This window comes from Lonchura striata, chromosome 6 (assembly GCF_050655825.1).
Source record: "Lonchura striata isolate lonStrDom1 chromosome 6, ASM5065582v1, whole genome shotgun sequence".
NCBI lineage: Eukaryota > Metazoa > Chordata > Aves > Passeriformes > Estrildidae > Lonchura > Lonchura striata.
The window spans coordinates 28,346,650-28,362,229 of record NC_140708.1 but is presented as its reverse complement, the minus strand read 5'-3'; the positions used below and the strand labels follow the sequence as shown (position 1 = coordinate 28,362,229).

At 47.1% G+C, this 15,580-nt stretch overlaps 1 protein-coding gene across 1 annotated transcript; it reads left to right on the top strand.

Annotated features, from left to right (window-relative positions):
- Positions 1 to 631: 631 nt before the first annotated feature.
- Positions 632 to 15,394, top strand: ACTR1A (actin related protein 1A). Its single transcript, XM_021536341.3, has 11 exons — positions 632 to 742; positions 6,341 to 6,405; positions 7,289 to 7,364; positions 8,115 to 8,240; positions 9,026 to 9,150; positions 9,455 to 9,671; positions 10,483 to 10,575; positions 11,318 to 11,492; positions 12,335 to 12,396; positions 12,773 to 12,813; positions 13,204 to 15,394. The coding sequence occupies exons 1-11, from the start codon at positions 695 to 697 to the stop codon at positions 13,304 to 13,306; spliced, it is 1,131 nt and encodes a 376-aa protein (XP_021392016.1). The 5' UTR covers positions 632 to 694; the 3' UTR covers positions 13,307 to 15,394.
- Positions 15,395 to 15,580: the final 186 nt, after the last annotated feature.

The window sequence follows — 15,580 nt, the reverse complement described above, 5'->3', positions numbered from 1 at the left end:
GACAGTGTGTTCATTGTTCAATACTGAAATGATCATGATATGTATTCTTTATACTGACACCTCTTTTGTGGTTCTTGTACCTCAAAAATGGAGAGAAACTGGTGTTTCGTGGAGGGAACAGATGAGTTATGACCAGTAGTTCATAAAGATGATCACATGAAATTATGGGACAATAAAACACTTTCCGTAGTCATAGATACCCTCTACAGAAGTTGATATAATCACCTTTTTCTCCTTTCCTATTAGAAAAAATTAAGAGGGGAGAATCTATTAAGCGGAAGCCAGCCAGTTGCGGTGCAGCGTTTCCGGTGGAAGCACCCAGCTATCTCCTGGACCGCAACATTCTCCGGTGTCTCGGCCGTGGATGTGTCCGCAGGATTCCCTTTTTCCGCACTCCGCCTCCCGGCACGCCCCGCTCCCGATGCCGGCCTACAGCTCCCGGCATGCCCCGCTCCCAGCGCCGGCCTACAGTTCCCGGCATGGCTCGCTCCCGGTGCCGGCCTACAGCTCCCGGCGTGCTCCGCTCCCGGCGCGCCTCCCCGCTTGACTCTGCGCAGCGTCGGACTATAGCTCCCGGCAGGCGCCGCGGCGGCAGGAATACATCACCCAGGCGGCGCCGCGTCGCCGCTCCGCGCATGCGCCGCCGAGGGTTGGGCTGTTGCTCCCTCACGGGCGGCTGCGGCGGGTTCTCGCCATGGAATCCTACGATGTGATAGCGAACCAGCCCGTCGTGATAGACAACGTGAGTGCGGGCGGCCGCGCGTCCCGGGAGCGGGGAGGGCCCGCAATCCCTTTGTCATCGGGGCGGCCGCGCCCCGCCCGCCGCCCCCCCCCACCTCGGCCGGCTCGGCCGCCGCCTCCGGCCCTCGCACGGCGCCATACGGCGTCTTCGGGGGGCGGGGCCGCTGCGCCTCGGCGAGTCGCGATTGGCTGGGGCGAGTGGCAGTCAGCCACGGCGAGGCCGCTGCCCCGCGCTGGGGGGCGCAGCCCCCGCCGCCGCTGAGCTGCCGCTGGTTGGGAGGGGCGGCGCGCCCCCATTGGCTGAGACAGCTGTCAGTCAGCGGCGCAGCCCGCTGCTGCCTGCCGGAGCGGGGCGGGACTGTCGCCAGAGCACCCGCGCTCATTGGCAGCTGGCGCTGTCAGTCGGGCGGGGCTTCCCCGGCCCCGCCCACCCCTCTTTGTGCCGGGGGGACAATGGGGGTGCTGGGCCAGGCCGTGGCCACACTGCCAGCGTGCTGTGGGGCAGGCCTTGGCCAGGGCTCCAGTGTGCTCCTGCTAGGCTGTGCTTGGACCCCAGCAAGCTCTGGGGGTGCTGGCGCTTCCCTGGCCCCGTGCAGGATATGATGCTCTGCAGCCAGGCACCCCTCGCAGGCCCAACGAGGGAGAAGCCTTGACCTCTTGTGCCCCCTCATCCAGTGCATCCAGCACAGTGGTCACAACAAGGCAGTGCCCCTCACAACAAGGGAATGCCACTGCTGAAGGATCTGTTCCCAGGGTTACATCAGCGCAGTGTGGTGTTGCAGATGGCTGCTCCAGTATTGCTGATGGTGCTCATTAGCACAAAGCAGACCTTCAGTCTGTGTATGTAATAGCTCTGCAGGAGATGAATGACAGTGATTCTGTGCCTCTTTGAGGTACTTCTGGGTCCAGTTCTGATTTGCCCCATCCATGCTGCCCTCCCAGGAGGAAGGACCATCCAGGAAGGAATGGGAGGGCATGTCTTGGATAGAGCCTCCTTCAGTGTAATGAGTCACAAACCCGTGCTCCTCCCTTCTGACCTCTATCGCCAATGATTGATATTCTGTTGTTTTGAAGGGTCAGTGCTGTGCTCCATTTTTCTTCCACAAGCTTAATTTCTTCCGATTTTTTTTTTTTCCATATGAATTGGGTTTCCTGCCCTGGCAGTTCTCAGCCTATTGCTTTAACTCTCCATGCAGTGAATGATTGTAGGTCTTCTCAGATAACAGCAATTATTCTTCTGACTTTTTCTGTATTGTGGATCCCAAATTCCTCTCTCTGATACAGTTTTGGCTTTATTTCCCTGGAATCTTACAGATGAAGGATTTTAGTTAGACATGGAAGGAAAGCATCTAATAGAAAAGGATAGTAAGCAGTGAAATTGACTGTGTTGAGAAAAACATGTATCTTCTTTACTGAAGATGTTAAAAAATGCATTAAGTTGATTGTTTTTAGGAATGCCTGTATCAGCACTGATCCTGCTGCATTGTTGAGTGATTAGCTAAACATTAAAGTTATCTCTAGGTATTCTGGAGCTGTGAGGATCACTTAGTTGAGCTATTAGTGCAGGAGCAGCCTATATTTAATTTCAGCATGTCCTTTTGTTATTTAGTGCAATGATTGCCGCCTCTGCCTCAGACCTGAAGAAGGCCTCATGTGCCAGCAGCTGATTCTGTGTCTTTTTCATTTTATCAGCTGGTCTTATAAAAGCTAATTCTTGTTCTTGCCTCTCCAATAAACGAGCTTCCCCCTTCCCCTCCCTTTACAAGAAGGAGAATGGAGCAGTTGTTGTGGCATCTGCCTGTAACACTGGCAGGCTCTGGGCCAAGGAGACTCGTGGTGACACTGCATTTTTGCTACTCTTTGGAGTTCAGGCAGGATGGGAAGTGGAGCTGCACAGAGCAGGCACCACTTCTCACTGCTGTCTCATTACTGCTTTTCTGCAGAGAACTGAAGAAGGCTGAATGTTATCCTGTCTCACATGTGCCTGTGTGTGGAAAGAGGGAGGTGAGATACTGAGCTGGTGAGAGCCAGACCCCTCCAGTCCCAGCCCTGCTCTAGAATCAAAGTGTGTTCCAAAAGGACATGAAGTTCTGTAGCTAAAAAATTAACAGGGAGGTTTATTTCTCTTACCACAAATTGCTCTTAGCTGTATGCTTTCAGCAGGGAGAGCTTTGTAATGTGCAGTGGGAAGCTGGAGCTGTACCTCAGCACAACTTTTTACTCTTGATTGTCTAATTTTTAAGAGTTGTATTCCCATCTGCAGTCCAACAAGCTCTCTCTGAATGGTCTGGGAGCCCTGCTGAACATAATGCACATGTCAGTAGTCCAGCTGTGGCCTAAGTCAGTGCAAATTCCTTGACCTCCATAGAACTTGGAATTATCTCTGGTTTGCCTTGTAGTCTTTAGTGGTGGCATTTTATGCAGCTGAGCTGTCATCAAGGGCCCTTGTCTTTGGTTTGTTCTTGATCTTAAAAATTCTGTATCTAATAAAACTGTTACAACAATATGAAATGTGCGCTCTCCATAGAAAGTGCTACATGAAAGATTGACTGGTGATTTCCATTTAAATTTGAGTCCTAAAATGCATCAAGATGAATGAATCCATTAACAACTGGCCACAGAGCTAGTAGATGAGCATGTTCAGGGATTTTTCAGTATCTTCAGTAGATGGGTATGTTCGGTTCCTTCAAGACACTCAGAAGAATTTTTCATTAATTTATCTTCATTGACCGTTACATTTTACTCATGTAGTTTTTCTTCTTTTATTCTTTTGCTCAGATTAAAATTTAAAAAAATAAAATAAACTGCTGCCAGATAAAATGGAAGGAAAACCCATCCACTGGTGGAAGTATATAAATTTTTCAATTTTTAAAAAGTTTTAATCAGTTTTTAACAGAAGAGAAGATGCATGTGTTTTTGCTTATTTGAAACAAAGATGAAAAAACAGGTCTTTAAACCTTCTGAATCAGAGTTATTTCAAAATGTAAACATTTTCCTCTCATTGCATAGGAATCTTAAACTGGTCTATAATAAACAGATTTACTCAGTGTGCACATATTTTCAAAGAAGTAAAATGTTTTCAAGAAAAATTGAATAGGTCAGAAGGTGCAGTCAGGTCTTTGTAGTGCAGTGATATCAAACAGCTGTTCTTGGTTTATTCCCAGGCACTTGGAAGCACAACTTTATTAAAGCCCCATCCCACTGCCACATTCAAAGCAGTCATTTGTCTTTGACTCCAACTTGGAGTTCTGAACTCCCAACACATTTGGTTAACTTTGAACTTCAGTATGTAAATCTTAAAATACAAAACTTGCTATGAATCTCACCAGGACACACTGGGCAATTTTTGGCCTGACATAAGGAAATTTTAATCTCTTAAGTTAAAATAGGAGCATCACTGTTCCCCTGAAACCAGTTCCCCACAGCAGAATGTGCTAGCAACAAGATCACTCATTATCCTGAACCAAATATTCAGTAAGTGCAATGTTGTAATGTGGTTACATTATGTTACTGTATTTAATTCAGTTATTTTTCTGCAAGACTTGCCACAGGATGTTATAGCGAGTTGTTTATAAACTATGATAAGAAAAATAAGAATAGTGGTTTTGGTTTGTTCCTTGTTTCACTTTGAAGGGAATAGCCAAATGAGAGTCTGTCTCAAGAGAAGTCTTTTTAACACTTCACCTGCCACTTTGTCACACTGATATCAGTTAGTGCAGATCTTGGGATGCAGCTGGAGCAGAGTCCCTCGTGTGGAAAGGAAGTAGTTAGTCCTGCCCAGTTGGCAGCTTGGGTGTGCTCCTGGAGCCAGCCTGGCTGCAGGTGTTTATCAGGAGACAAGGGTTCAAGCAATCTGCCTTTCATATGCTTTATAAATAGCTATGTCTGGTTTGCAGAGTATTCCTGACACTTCTCTCCTACAGATGTGTCCTGGCAAATCTGACTCTGGTGGTTTAGAGGCAGGAGTATCCTGGCTCTGGTGGCAGAGTGCACATACCCTGTGCAGAACCTGACATCCCTGCTGAAACTGCTGATGGAAGAAGCTTGGCAGTAAAGCACTGGACTGTGAATGGGAGAGGCTGGGGCCACCCCACATTCCTTTCTGCTGAGCCTGCTCTGGCTGGTAACCTCTGGCACTGGGAAGGCAGCATTGGAAACCACTGTAGCCAGGGCTTGCCTGTCAGAGCCCTGAGCAACTCATCTGGCCCCAGCCTCAAAGCAAAAGTGGTGATGCTGACCCATGCAGAGGTGGTGAGAAGTGGAAAGCTATGGAGGAGTTGTGCTGCTACTCATTTTAAATGCAATGGGGTAGTCAAAAGATATTTTTGGCCACCAAACCAGAGCATTTGTACTGCAGAGCCCTTGAGAGTGAACAGACGCTTCACAGGTCACAGCTTTCAGTGCAAGCTCGCACACACTTTGCTCTCACCATGGGGCTAAGCAGAACTGCTCCTCTTTCTGCAGAAGAGCTTGCACCCATGGTAGTCTGGGATTACCACTGAAACGGCTTATCTGAGGAGATCCTGTGAAAATCCACTCCTTAGCAAAACTTTGGTGTTCCTGTAAGCTGCTCATTGTTTCAAGATGTCATTCCCTTGTGCAGGGAGAGGAAATGGAGGAGGGGAAGGAGTCAGCACAAATCCAAGTTGATGATGGTGTTCCCAAGATGCTTCCGGACAGGGAATGAAAGCTGTGGGGCCAGATGCCCGGCACTGACTCCCTGCCAGGGCCTTGCTGTGGCTGGTTTTACCCACTCTGTGTTTGATGCTTTGAATGTTGCAGAAGGCTCTTTGGACCTGTGCCTTCCTGACTGCAATCTCTCATCTCTTCTGTGGCCCTTCTATCTCGTCAGCTGTGCTTCCTGGCCCCAGCCTTTCCCCTTGCACCTTTGTCCTTTCCCAGCCTTCCCAACAGTCTGGGTTGGTTTCCAGTGTCTTTTCTGACCACACTTCTGCCTCTTAGCGTTAGCTAGTTCATCCTCCATCTGATCATCTTTTCCCCAGTTTCTTCTCCAGTTTGTTTCTGACAATTCTTCCCCAGTTTTTTCTCCAGTCTGTTTTTCACAATTCTTTGCTACTTTCTTCTCTGGCTTTTATCTGTCCTTCCTTCATCCGTTCCAAATCTCCTTCTGAGAGGCCTGTAGCCTTCATGCTTCCAGTGTCTCCTGGAGCTGGCAGAGTTTAGTTGCTCTTGCTGGGCTTTCTGGAGTGGTCTCTTCCCCTCAAAGGTTATCTAATATTGATAGACACCTGTGGAATGTGGCTTTAACCTCCTGTACCCCTCACAGTCACCCTGGCTAGAAAAATACTTGTCCATACAGGGCAGTGTTTGTTTGGATGTGTGCAGAGCAGTACCAGGGTGCATGGGATGGTTGTGCCCTGTGAGATGTGTCACTGCCAGAGGGTGCCAGTCACTCCCTCCAGCAGCCAAGCTGGCACTTCCCATCCCCAAGCAGCCTGGAGAGTCAGTCCCTGGGGAGCTTTATTCCTACTAAAGAGGAGAGGATCTGGCAGTCCTGATGTACTTTGCTACTCCTCTAAAACTTGTGAAGATTATGGAATGAGTGATAAACTCATGTATTTGTCTGTTGTTTCCACAGGGCTCGGGTGTGATTAAAGCAGGTTTTGCGGGCGATCAAATACCAAAATACTGCTTTCCTAACTAGTAAGTATTCTGCTGGTGTTGGTAATTTCTTAATACTGTGTACCAATTCTTTGATATGTAGAGGGAAGAATTGCCCAGTTTTATGAATGGAATAACGAGTTACTCTTTTTTGCCTGCTGCAAAGAAGCATCAGGGAGATGAGAGCTCCGCTGTTAAATATTTTGAGATTTTTGGGGACACATACACATTGTAAAAGATGACATCACTTTGTCAGGCTCAACACACAACCAAAGCTGTAGGATCCTTTAATTTGCACACATGAGGAAAAGGACCTGGAAAAAGTAAAATTTGGGATAAGAAGTGTGAAGACCTCTGTATTTTTTTGGTGTGTGGTATGATGTCTTGATTCCTGCCAGACTTTTTTGTAAGTTTTATAAGAGCTTTGCCAGGATGAAGACTGCTGGAACAGGAACTCTGAATAGTCACTGGCTTTTATTTTCAGTGTGGTGGGTTTTTAGTGAGTAGTTTTGTGTTCTGAGCAATATGTTCTGTATAGGATGGTGGGGTATGGGACACAAATGTCCAGTCTGAGAAGTCTGCCTGAGGTCAGGCAGCACATGTGGATCCAACACCTCAGACAATTGCTCAGTCTAGCCACGTTCATCCCAGGCACTGTTGAAACAGGTGAGTCCTGAATAATCAGTGAAAATATGACTCAGCTGTTTTATATCCAGCCAGTTCAGAACTATCTACAATCTGTCTCCTTCATATCTGATTTCTGAGATTAGCTCAGAGCAAATCTGGGTCTGTCTGTACCTAGTAGTGCCCCCAGACTCACCCACTGAGAAAATTCTGGTTAGGACAGAGAGAAACACAAAGTATGCAATTGTTGGGTGCATCTGAGCTCTTTGTAGAAGCATTTACTCTGTTGTCTCTATTCCAGTGTGGGCAGACCAAAGCACGTTCGCGTTATGGCTGGTGCTTTAGAAGGGGACATTTTCATTGGTCCAAAGGCAGAGGTAAGAACACCTGTACACTGCACTTGTCCAGATATCTCACTGTGCTGCTGTAAGGGAGGGATGTGGCAGCTGGGCTGTGGTTCTTTGGTATTGTGTAAATCTGAAGAGTAGAACAGATTGTCTCTTGCATGTGTGTCCAAGTTGGAGTGTGAAGCTTAATGAAATTCTTGTGCCAATCTGCTGACCACATACCTAGTTCCCAAGGCCTTCGATATCTCTCTTTTCTTTTTAGGCTACTTCTAGCTCTATATGGTTACATACTTTTGACTGGGAACTTTAGAAATGGACCCTACTCGATTGCTGTATATCTCCCTGCCATGGGCAAGAAGCTTCTCTCCACAGTCCTGCTTCTGTCAACATGTAGTCAGTTGTGTGGTCACATTTCTTATGAGCCCTTCAAACTGCATTCTCCAGTAACATCCTGTTAGGTTTTATATCATGGCTGATCTGGTAGTATAAAGTTACCATATGATGGGTCTCTTGTGTGTTGACTTTAAAAGTGTTATGATGGAATATGCTCTGCAAATGTCAGACGTAGGTAGACATTCCTACTTTGTACAAAAAGGCCTTGTTTAATATTGGTTTCTCTGGGAGAGATGTTTGTGATGAATGTTCAGGTTTTGCCCTGTATGCTATAGATAAGTTATCTTTTAGTGGAATCAAAACTGAAGGTGAGTCTGACAGTAAGTCACAGTCATAGTGCTCAGAAGTGTGATTGTTGGAATGCTCTTGTTCTTCCTGTTTGCTCAGGAGCACAGAGGTCTTCTTGCGATCCGATACCCGATGGAGCATGGCATAGTGAAGGACTGGAATGACATGGAGCGCATCTGGCAGTATGTTTATTCTAAAGACCAGCTCCAGACTTTCTCAGAAGAGGTGAGAGACCATGTTGTGTAAAGGCACAAGTGTCATTCAGTGCATGTGTAACACCAGGAGCCTTGGAACTTGGAAAGATTTGGGACTTTTCCTTTGGCCTTCTTTCTGAATGTGTGTTAGTTGCTAAATTGGGTTCTTTCACCTCTCAGGAGATACTGCACAAGAAGTGTCCAAGGAGAATTCTCCAGATCTGATGGTCTGGCCTAACTGAAAATCTGCCTTTCACATTTGCTATTCACACTCTCTCTAATGATTCTACTCTAGGCCAAGTGTTTCTGACTTTTCCTGTTCTGCTGGCACATCAGGCATATCCACTCAGCAGTGACATTATTTGAATTGAGGAAGGAGAAAACCACAGTCCTGTGGTCTGGAAGGATTGGACCAAAATATTATTAAATGTCTGAGAGCAGTCTAAATTGTGGAGTAGGAATATTTCTATCTGCCTGTGCTAAAAGACCATATGCCTTCACCCTTTCTTAGGGTGTGTATTTTGGCTAATCTGGCTGATTTTTTTGTCACTGCAAGTCATCCTACTTGTTCTTCATGGGTCAGAGTTACTAACAGAGTACATTTCCTAACACTTCTTCATAACTATATCAGAATCCTGCTGGTCTTCCAATCTAATTGAGATTATTCAGTCTAATACAGCTGAGCTGAAATTAGTCCTTTGTACCTGCCCTCTTGCACCAGTGGTTCCTAAAGTGAATAAATAAGCAGAAATACTTAGGAACACATCCATACTGCCTCCTGGTTACTGCAGCACAGCTCCTTCTTCTCTTTCCCAGCATCCTGTGCTGCTGACAGAAGCACCCCTAAACCCGCGCAAGAACAGAGAGCGTGCTGCTGAGGTGTTCTTTGAGACCTTCAATGTGCCAGCACTATTCATCTCCATGCAAGCTGTGCTTAGCCTGTAAGTGTCTTTCGTCTTTGATTTGTGTTTGTGGAATGTTGCCATGAAATCCATTCCACAACAAAACCTGTGGGAAACCTCACTGATGTCTTCCCCCACTTTTCATGCAAGAACTGAAACTCAATTTCTGTAATAAAGAGTTTACAGGAAATTTGCTCAACTGCAAACAGAGCTTGCATTTTGATAGTTTTTTTAGGCATGGTTTATGTGAAATCTTTGCTTCCTGAGTTGAGCGTGAACGTGCTGTTTGCCTGGGCTCACTTTGAGTTGCTTGTTCTGACTTGAGCATTTGTTCCTTTGGTAGCTACGCGACTGGCAGGACCACGGGAGTGGTGCTGGACTCTGGGGATGGCGTCACCCACGCGGTTCCCATCTATGAAGGCTTTGCCATGCCTCACTCCATCATGCGGATTGACATCGCTGGCCGGGATGTCTCCCGCTTCCTGCGTCTCTATCTCCGGAAGGAAGGCTATGACTTCCACACAACCTCTGAGTTTGAGATTGTCAAGACCATCAAGGAGGTGATTCCCTGCCTTTTTTCTGTGTTTGTCCAAGAAGGGATTTCTTCTCAAGGGAAGTTGTGGCTTGTGAAATCTGGTGGGAAGTTCCAGGCTGCCTAGTTCTGAACCTAAATCCATTATTTATGTGAGGGAGTCCAGGGCCACTAAGATGATTAAAGGACTCTTATATGTGGAAAGGCAGGGAGAGCTTGGACTGTTGAGCCACAAAATAGGTTTGGGGAGAGTCTTTTTGATGCATATAAATGCCTAAAGTGATGGTGCAGATAAAACAGAGCCAGACTCATTTCAGTGTTGTCCAGTGACAGGACAAGATGCACAAACTTGTTGTGGACTCTCCATCCTTGGTAATATCATCTAGATGTGGTCCTAGACAGCCTGCTTTAGGGGATCCTGTGTGGACAAGATGACCTCCAGAGGTTATTTGCAACCTTAGCTGTCCCATATTCTGAGAGAGTTATAGTTAAAATCAAATTAATCCCTGTTAAGAGGCTGTTAACATGGAGGTAAAGATGGGCTGGTGGTTCAGAGTCAGTTTTGCCTTTACCTGTGCTGCATTTTTTCAGGGTCTGATGATAGTTTTCAGTAGTGTTTGTTTCCCTTCATGGAGTAAAATCCATGGCAGCTAGGGATCACAAGTGGGATATTGCAAGGTAAGTTTACATGCTGTGAGCCTTAAAGGTGTTTTCTCCAGCACATAATACTGTTGAAATCAGTGTCTCCAAAGGGATACATGGATTTTGATTGTTAGTGAGAAAAACATTTTATCAGAGGCATTTGGGTTTACGTGTCTCTGACTCTGTTTCCTCTCCAGCGTGCCTGCTACCTGTCAATAAACCCCCAGAAGGATGAGACTCTGGAGACTGAGAAGGCTCAGTACTACCTGCCAGATGGAAGCACTATTGAGGTTTGTAAGGACCATTCTTGGAGAATCCCTCATGTGAGGTACAGGGTTTCCCAAAAAGCTCCCCAGTGATGAGAAATTACATGCAGTGTTAGGTGGGAGGGGATAATTTTAAAAGACCATAACTCATCCTAGTCTGTTGAGTGGGCACTAGAATTTTTTAAGGAAAGTAAACTTTGCTAGAAACCTCACAACTGCTAGAAATCCTGAATAAGGATGCAGCATGACAATGGGTACTCAGAGCTGTTTGAGAGCAGGCTCTGATCTAACAAACTTTATGAAGATCAGGTATTGAGTGTGGGTATGTGTCAGCTCACAGTGATTTTATATGTGATTCATCAGTGATTTTATATGTGCCTTTTGTCCTGCCTAGAGTTGTCTCCTGTGCATTAACAGTTGATTTGAAGAGTTAGGAATACTGTTTAGAAGGCTGAGCCCACTCACTATAAAATGGTAGAAAGAGGGGAAATACAGGTTTTACCTCCAGTACCAGGACTGGATTTGCTCCCTTTATGCCAGACCTGCTGTATGGGGCCGAGCAAGTTTCTTCATCTCTTTCATCTGCAAATTGGAAATGTTGCCCTTTGTAGGAGTTGTGATCCAAAGTGGCATTCACTTGGGGTCTAGTGATGCAGCATGAATGTCCAGTAAGTGTCCTTACTCTGAAGCTTCACCTAAGAAAGGCAGCCCCATCTGTAGTAGTGAACAAAGCCTCTTCTCTCTGTCCTAACTTCTGCTCTTGCAGATTGGCCCTGCCCGTTTCCGAGCCCCAGAGCTCCTGTTCCGGCCGGACCTGATAGGGGAGGAATGTGAAGGACTTCATGAAGTGCTCGTTTTTGCCATTCAAAAGTCAGACATGGATCTGAGGCGAACGCTGTTCTCCAACATTGTGCTGTCTGGAGGCTCCACGCTTTTCAAAGGTTCCTGCCTCTTCTCTTTCAGTGTACTGTGACGTATCTGATCTCTTGCTTCTTTCTCATGTGAAACTGGGAAGATAACCCAGATCACCCAGTTCATCCTTTGGGGTGAGGGCTGTGTAAATTCTGCTCTATGAGGGCATTTACTTCCTAATGTTCTGAGTTTTCGTCATATCTTGCTGGGTATGCAGGACACCTGCCTTTGTACATCACTTTCTGGGCTTGGAGGGCTTTTACTGTTTTCCTCCAATCAATACCTAGGGAAGGACTGAATAGCTGTGTTCATTTCTGCTGCTGTAGCTCACAGTATCTGAGACTAGATACCAAAAAGGACTCTTCCATCTTCTAAGGTTTCTTTAGGTCTCTGATAGCTGAGAGTTCAATGGCCCTAGTCCTGCATGAGTGTCAGCTATGTGTGTGCAGAAAGGTTTCAACCAATCCCCTCAGTTGGTACTCATTGACCTAAAGATACCCTCTGCCAGAACCCATCAGTCTGTAATCCACTGGTTGACAGCCCCAAATAGATCCTGGTCTTCCCATTCAACCCCCTGTACAAATGGACTGGACACAGGAGGAATGCCTAGGGAAGAAGGAGGTCCTAGCTAAAAACCTCGTTTGCTTGACTCAGGTTGCTGCTGAGGAGTAGAGTCCATTGTGCCAGTGTTTGAGCTCTTAGTGAGACAAAATTCTGTTATGTCATTGTCTCTGTTCTGTGCCTCCCCAGACTGGAGTAAGATGTGGAATGGGCTATTTGAAGGACTGCGCAGGCCATGTCCACATTGTTAATGGATGGAACTTAAGATTTTGCTGAGGTGTTCACAGTACCTATTTTCTGTCTTGTGTAGGTTTTGGTGACAGGCTGTTGAGTGAAGTGAAGAAACTAGCTCCGAAGGATGTCAAAATAAGGGTAAGAGCCATCTCTATTGTGTTTGTCATTTACCAAGTGTGTTGTTCTGTGGCGTTGAAAGAACCTTGCTCAGACTGCAGCTGCCATTTACTTCAAATCAGACATGCCTTTCCTGAGACACTCACATGCCCAACAGCTTTTGCTGTTGTGATGAAAATCTGTTTGGTTTCATCACTGAGAAGGTGGCTCCTCTGACATGACCCCTGTCCAGGATTCTGGACCAGAGTGGCTGTTTTGGGGGCACTGACAGGTGTCTTTCTGTTGGGAGCGACCACATCTGTGTTTGTCAGGTGTTAGCTGGAATGAAGTGTAGGCAGGGTGCTAGGAGGAGCAGACTGGAGCTTGGGAAGGTACAAGCTGATTCTCTTTCTTCCAGATATCGGCTCCTCAGGAGAGATTGTATTCCACATGGATTGGGTATGTATGTGCTGCACAGCAACACATTTTGCTGTGGGATTGGGCTGGGGAGGCACAGCCCAGTAGCTCTCATGTTGTTATCCCAACTGGTGCTGTGTGTCAAGGAGGTTGTGTTGCTGAGCTGGGCAGTGCTTGGTGTGTTCTTGAAGCAGCAGTCAGCAGGTTGTGAGGGAGGGGGCAGGTGGTGCCAGGCTCTGTAGCACTGGCACATTTGAGGATAGTGGGAGAGGGAGTGACTGTCCAGAGAGCGTGTCTGTCGTGGGTAACTGAGCCTAGGCACCCTTCTGTCATAGGGAAGTGTCACGATAGAAACAGCCCATCTCTGCAGAGATATTACGAGAGTGCCCCCAGCATTTTGCTTTAACCTGTAACATGCCTGTCTCTCCGTAGTGGCTCTATCCTGGCCTCTCTGGACACCTTTAAGAAAATGTGGGTTTCGAAAAAGGAATATGAAGAAGATGGAGCTCGTGCCATCCACCGAAAAACCTTCTAGCCCTGGGACCTGTCCTCAGTCTCCTCTGAAGATTCACTTAAACTCGCTTTTCTGAGTCCGAGTGTCTGAGAGCTGCCTGTGTGTGTGTGTGTGCGCCAGCATGCCCCGATGTCACTGAGCAAAGACGACAGCAGCAGGAGGGTTGTACTAGTACTACTAACTTCTTTTTTATTTTGTTTTTTTTTTAATGGAATGGAGAAAATACCGATTTAAATTTCTCCAGAATAGCCCATTCCTTTTTCATTTCAGTCAGTCCCTTATTTCCTGTATCACAGTCACATCTGTCATTGTAAAACAAATAAGCAAAAACAAAGGGAACAGCTTATAGAAACTGCCTGGCAAGCCAGAAGGGAGCCGACCACTGCAGACTGCTCATACAGGCTTTAGTCAGCCTGACTGCAATGCCTGGATTGTCTGGAAACACATAGCTGAGGCCCCATAGCTACTTCCTTCTTCAGTGGTGTCTTCACCATCAGTAGGTTTTTGAAGTTGTTTTTAATATATTTTTTATTAAGAGAAAGCACATTCTCAACAGTTAAGTCCATTTTCCCCCACTGTTTTGGTGTGTGACTGTGTGTATGAGTGTGTAACTTCTTAGCCTGATGTGGGGTCTGCACCACAGCTGGAGAAGTTGGCGATAGGACTTAGTTTGTATTGCATGGAGTAGAACAAAGCAAATCTAATCAGCTATCATTGTACTAGACGGTTATTCTCTCGTACTTTGTTTTAAATACCTTTTCTCCTCTGGAAGCAAGTACCCCGAAATGGGCGTGAAGGCACTTGTGTGTTCCCCCTCAACCTGCCAAGATTTACAGCGCTGACTTCTCGTGTTCTTTGTAAGAGTCGAGGCTGTTTCCCTCCTTCCCGCCATGCCAGGGCAAAGGGAGCATGTATTCACAGTCAGGCATAACTCGTGTATTTTATCCATTCTGGGGCAAAATAATAATTGGGAAGGTGCATTGTTATGTAAGAATTGTTTTATTTATTGAAATGTCTGAGGATCTCTCAAATACTGACCACAGCACCTGGGAATTATGCTTTGGGTCTTCTTTGAACATCTGTTGCCCAGCTGCCCGCTGCTCAATGTTCGCACTGCACACAGCACCCATGCTTAGAGGAAAGGCCAGCCCTGCACCACCCCCCTGCCCCTGCTCCGCAGGGACGCGCTGGGAATGCACCGGGGGAGAGGACAGCAAAGCGCGCCAGGAGGCCGGTGTGAGTGGCATGTGCGTGAGCAGGAGGCTGTCCTGCTGGCTGTGTTCCGCTGCACTGCAGTGCCTTTCTGCTCACCTGGTGACTGCTTTGCTTGTACTGCTCTAACAGCCCTGGGCGGCCTGCAGACCTGCTTGTGTTGGGCATGCCACTGTTCCTGTTTTACTTGTGCATTATTTGGTGCTCTTTTTTTCCTATTAGTTTTCTGCAGAACATGGCAGTAGCAATGGAGCTGGAGTTGCTTGGTGGCAGTTCCTCCCGGTTTCTCTCCTTTCTGTTAATTGCCACACATCACCTTGGGGTCACTCTCAGGTGCAGAGATGGGTAAGAGCTGGAGGATTGCCACAGAGGTGAGGGAAAGGCCAGTGCACTGCCCCAGCTGAGATGAATGTAAGCAGCAGCCGGTTGCCACTGCAGGAACCACTTTCTTGGGGCTCACCCCTGGGTTTGGAGAGGCTGTAGGCAGAGGGGTAGGGTGGTCTCTCCCAGCTGAAGCCAGGCTGCTTGTTCCCCTCACCCCATTGGAGCAGACTGTTTTTTAAGCAAGAACCTGTCAGAAAAGAGCCATCAACACGCAGCCTTCTGCTGGGAACCTGGTTCTGTTCTTGCTGGTTTGCTGCAGCACAGAGGGGAATTCTAGCACATTCCTCTTGGTTCTATTACTGCGCCCCAGGCAGTGCTCTCCCATCCCCTCAGTGCCTCTGCTGGCCTTGCAGCAGCAGTGCTCCATTTTGTAACCTGCAATGACCGGGCAGGATGGTCTTGTCTCCAACCTAGCGTTCGTTTGGTCTGCCTGACTGTTCCCTCGCACACTGTCCAAACCATGTTGCCTGGTGGTGCCCAGCATACTTTAAATAAAGTAATTCATATACAACACTCAAGCTTCCTGGCCTCCTCTGCCCACATTTGCAATTTTAAGGCGGTAACTTGTGTTCTCTTGCCTGTGCAAGGAGACACCATTTTTGGTCCAAGATTGCATTTCTGGTCTGGCCTTTTTGGGAAGAGATTACTGGGCTGCAGCCATGGTGTCCACATCTACTCTCCTTTATGTGTTACCCCTGA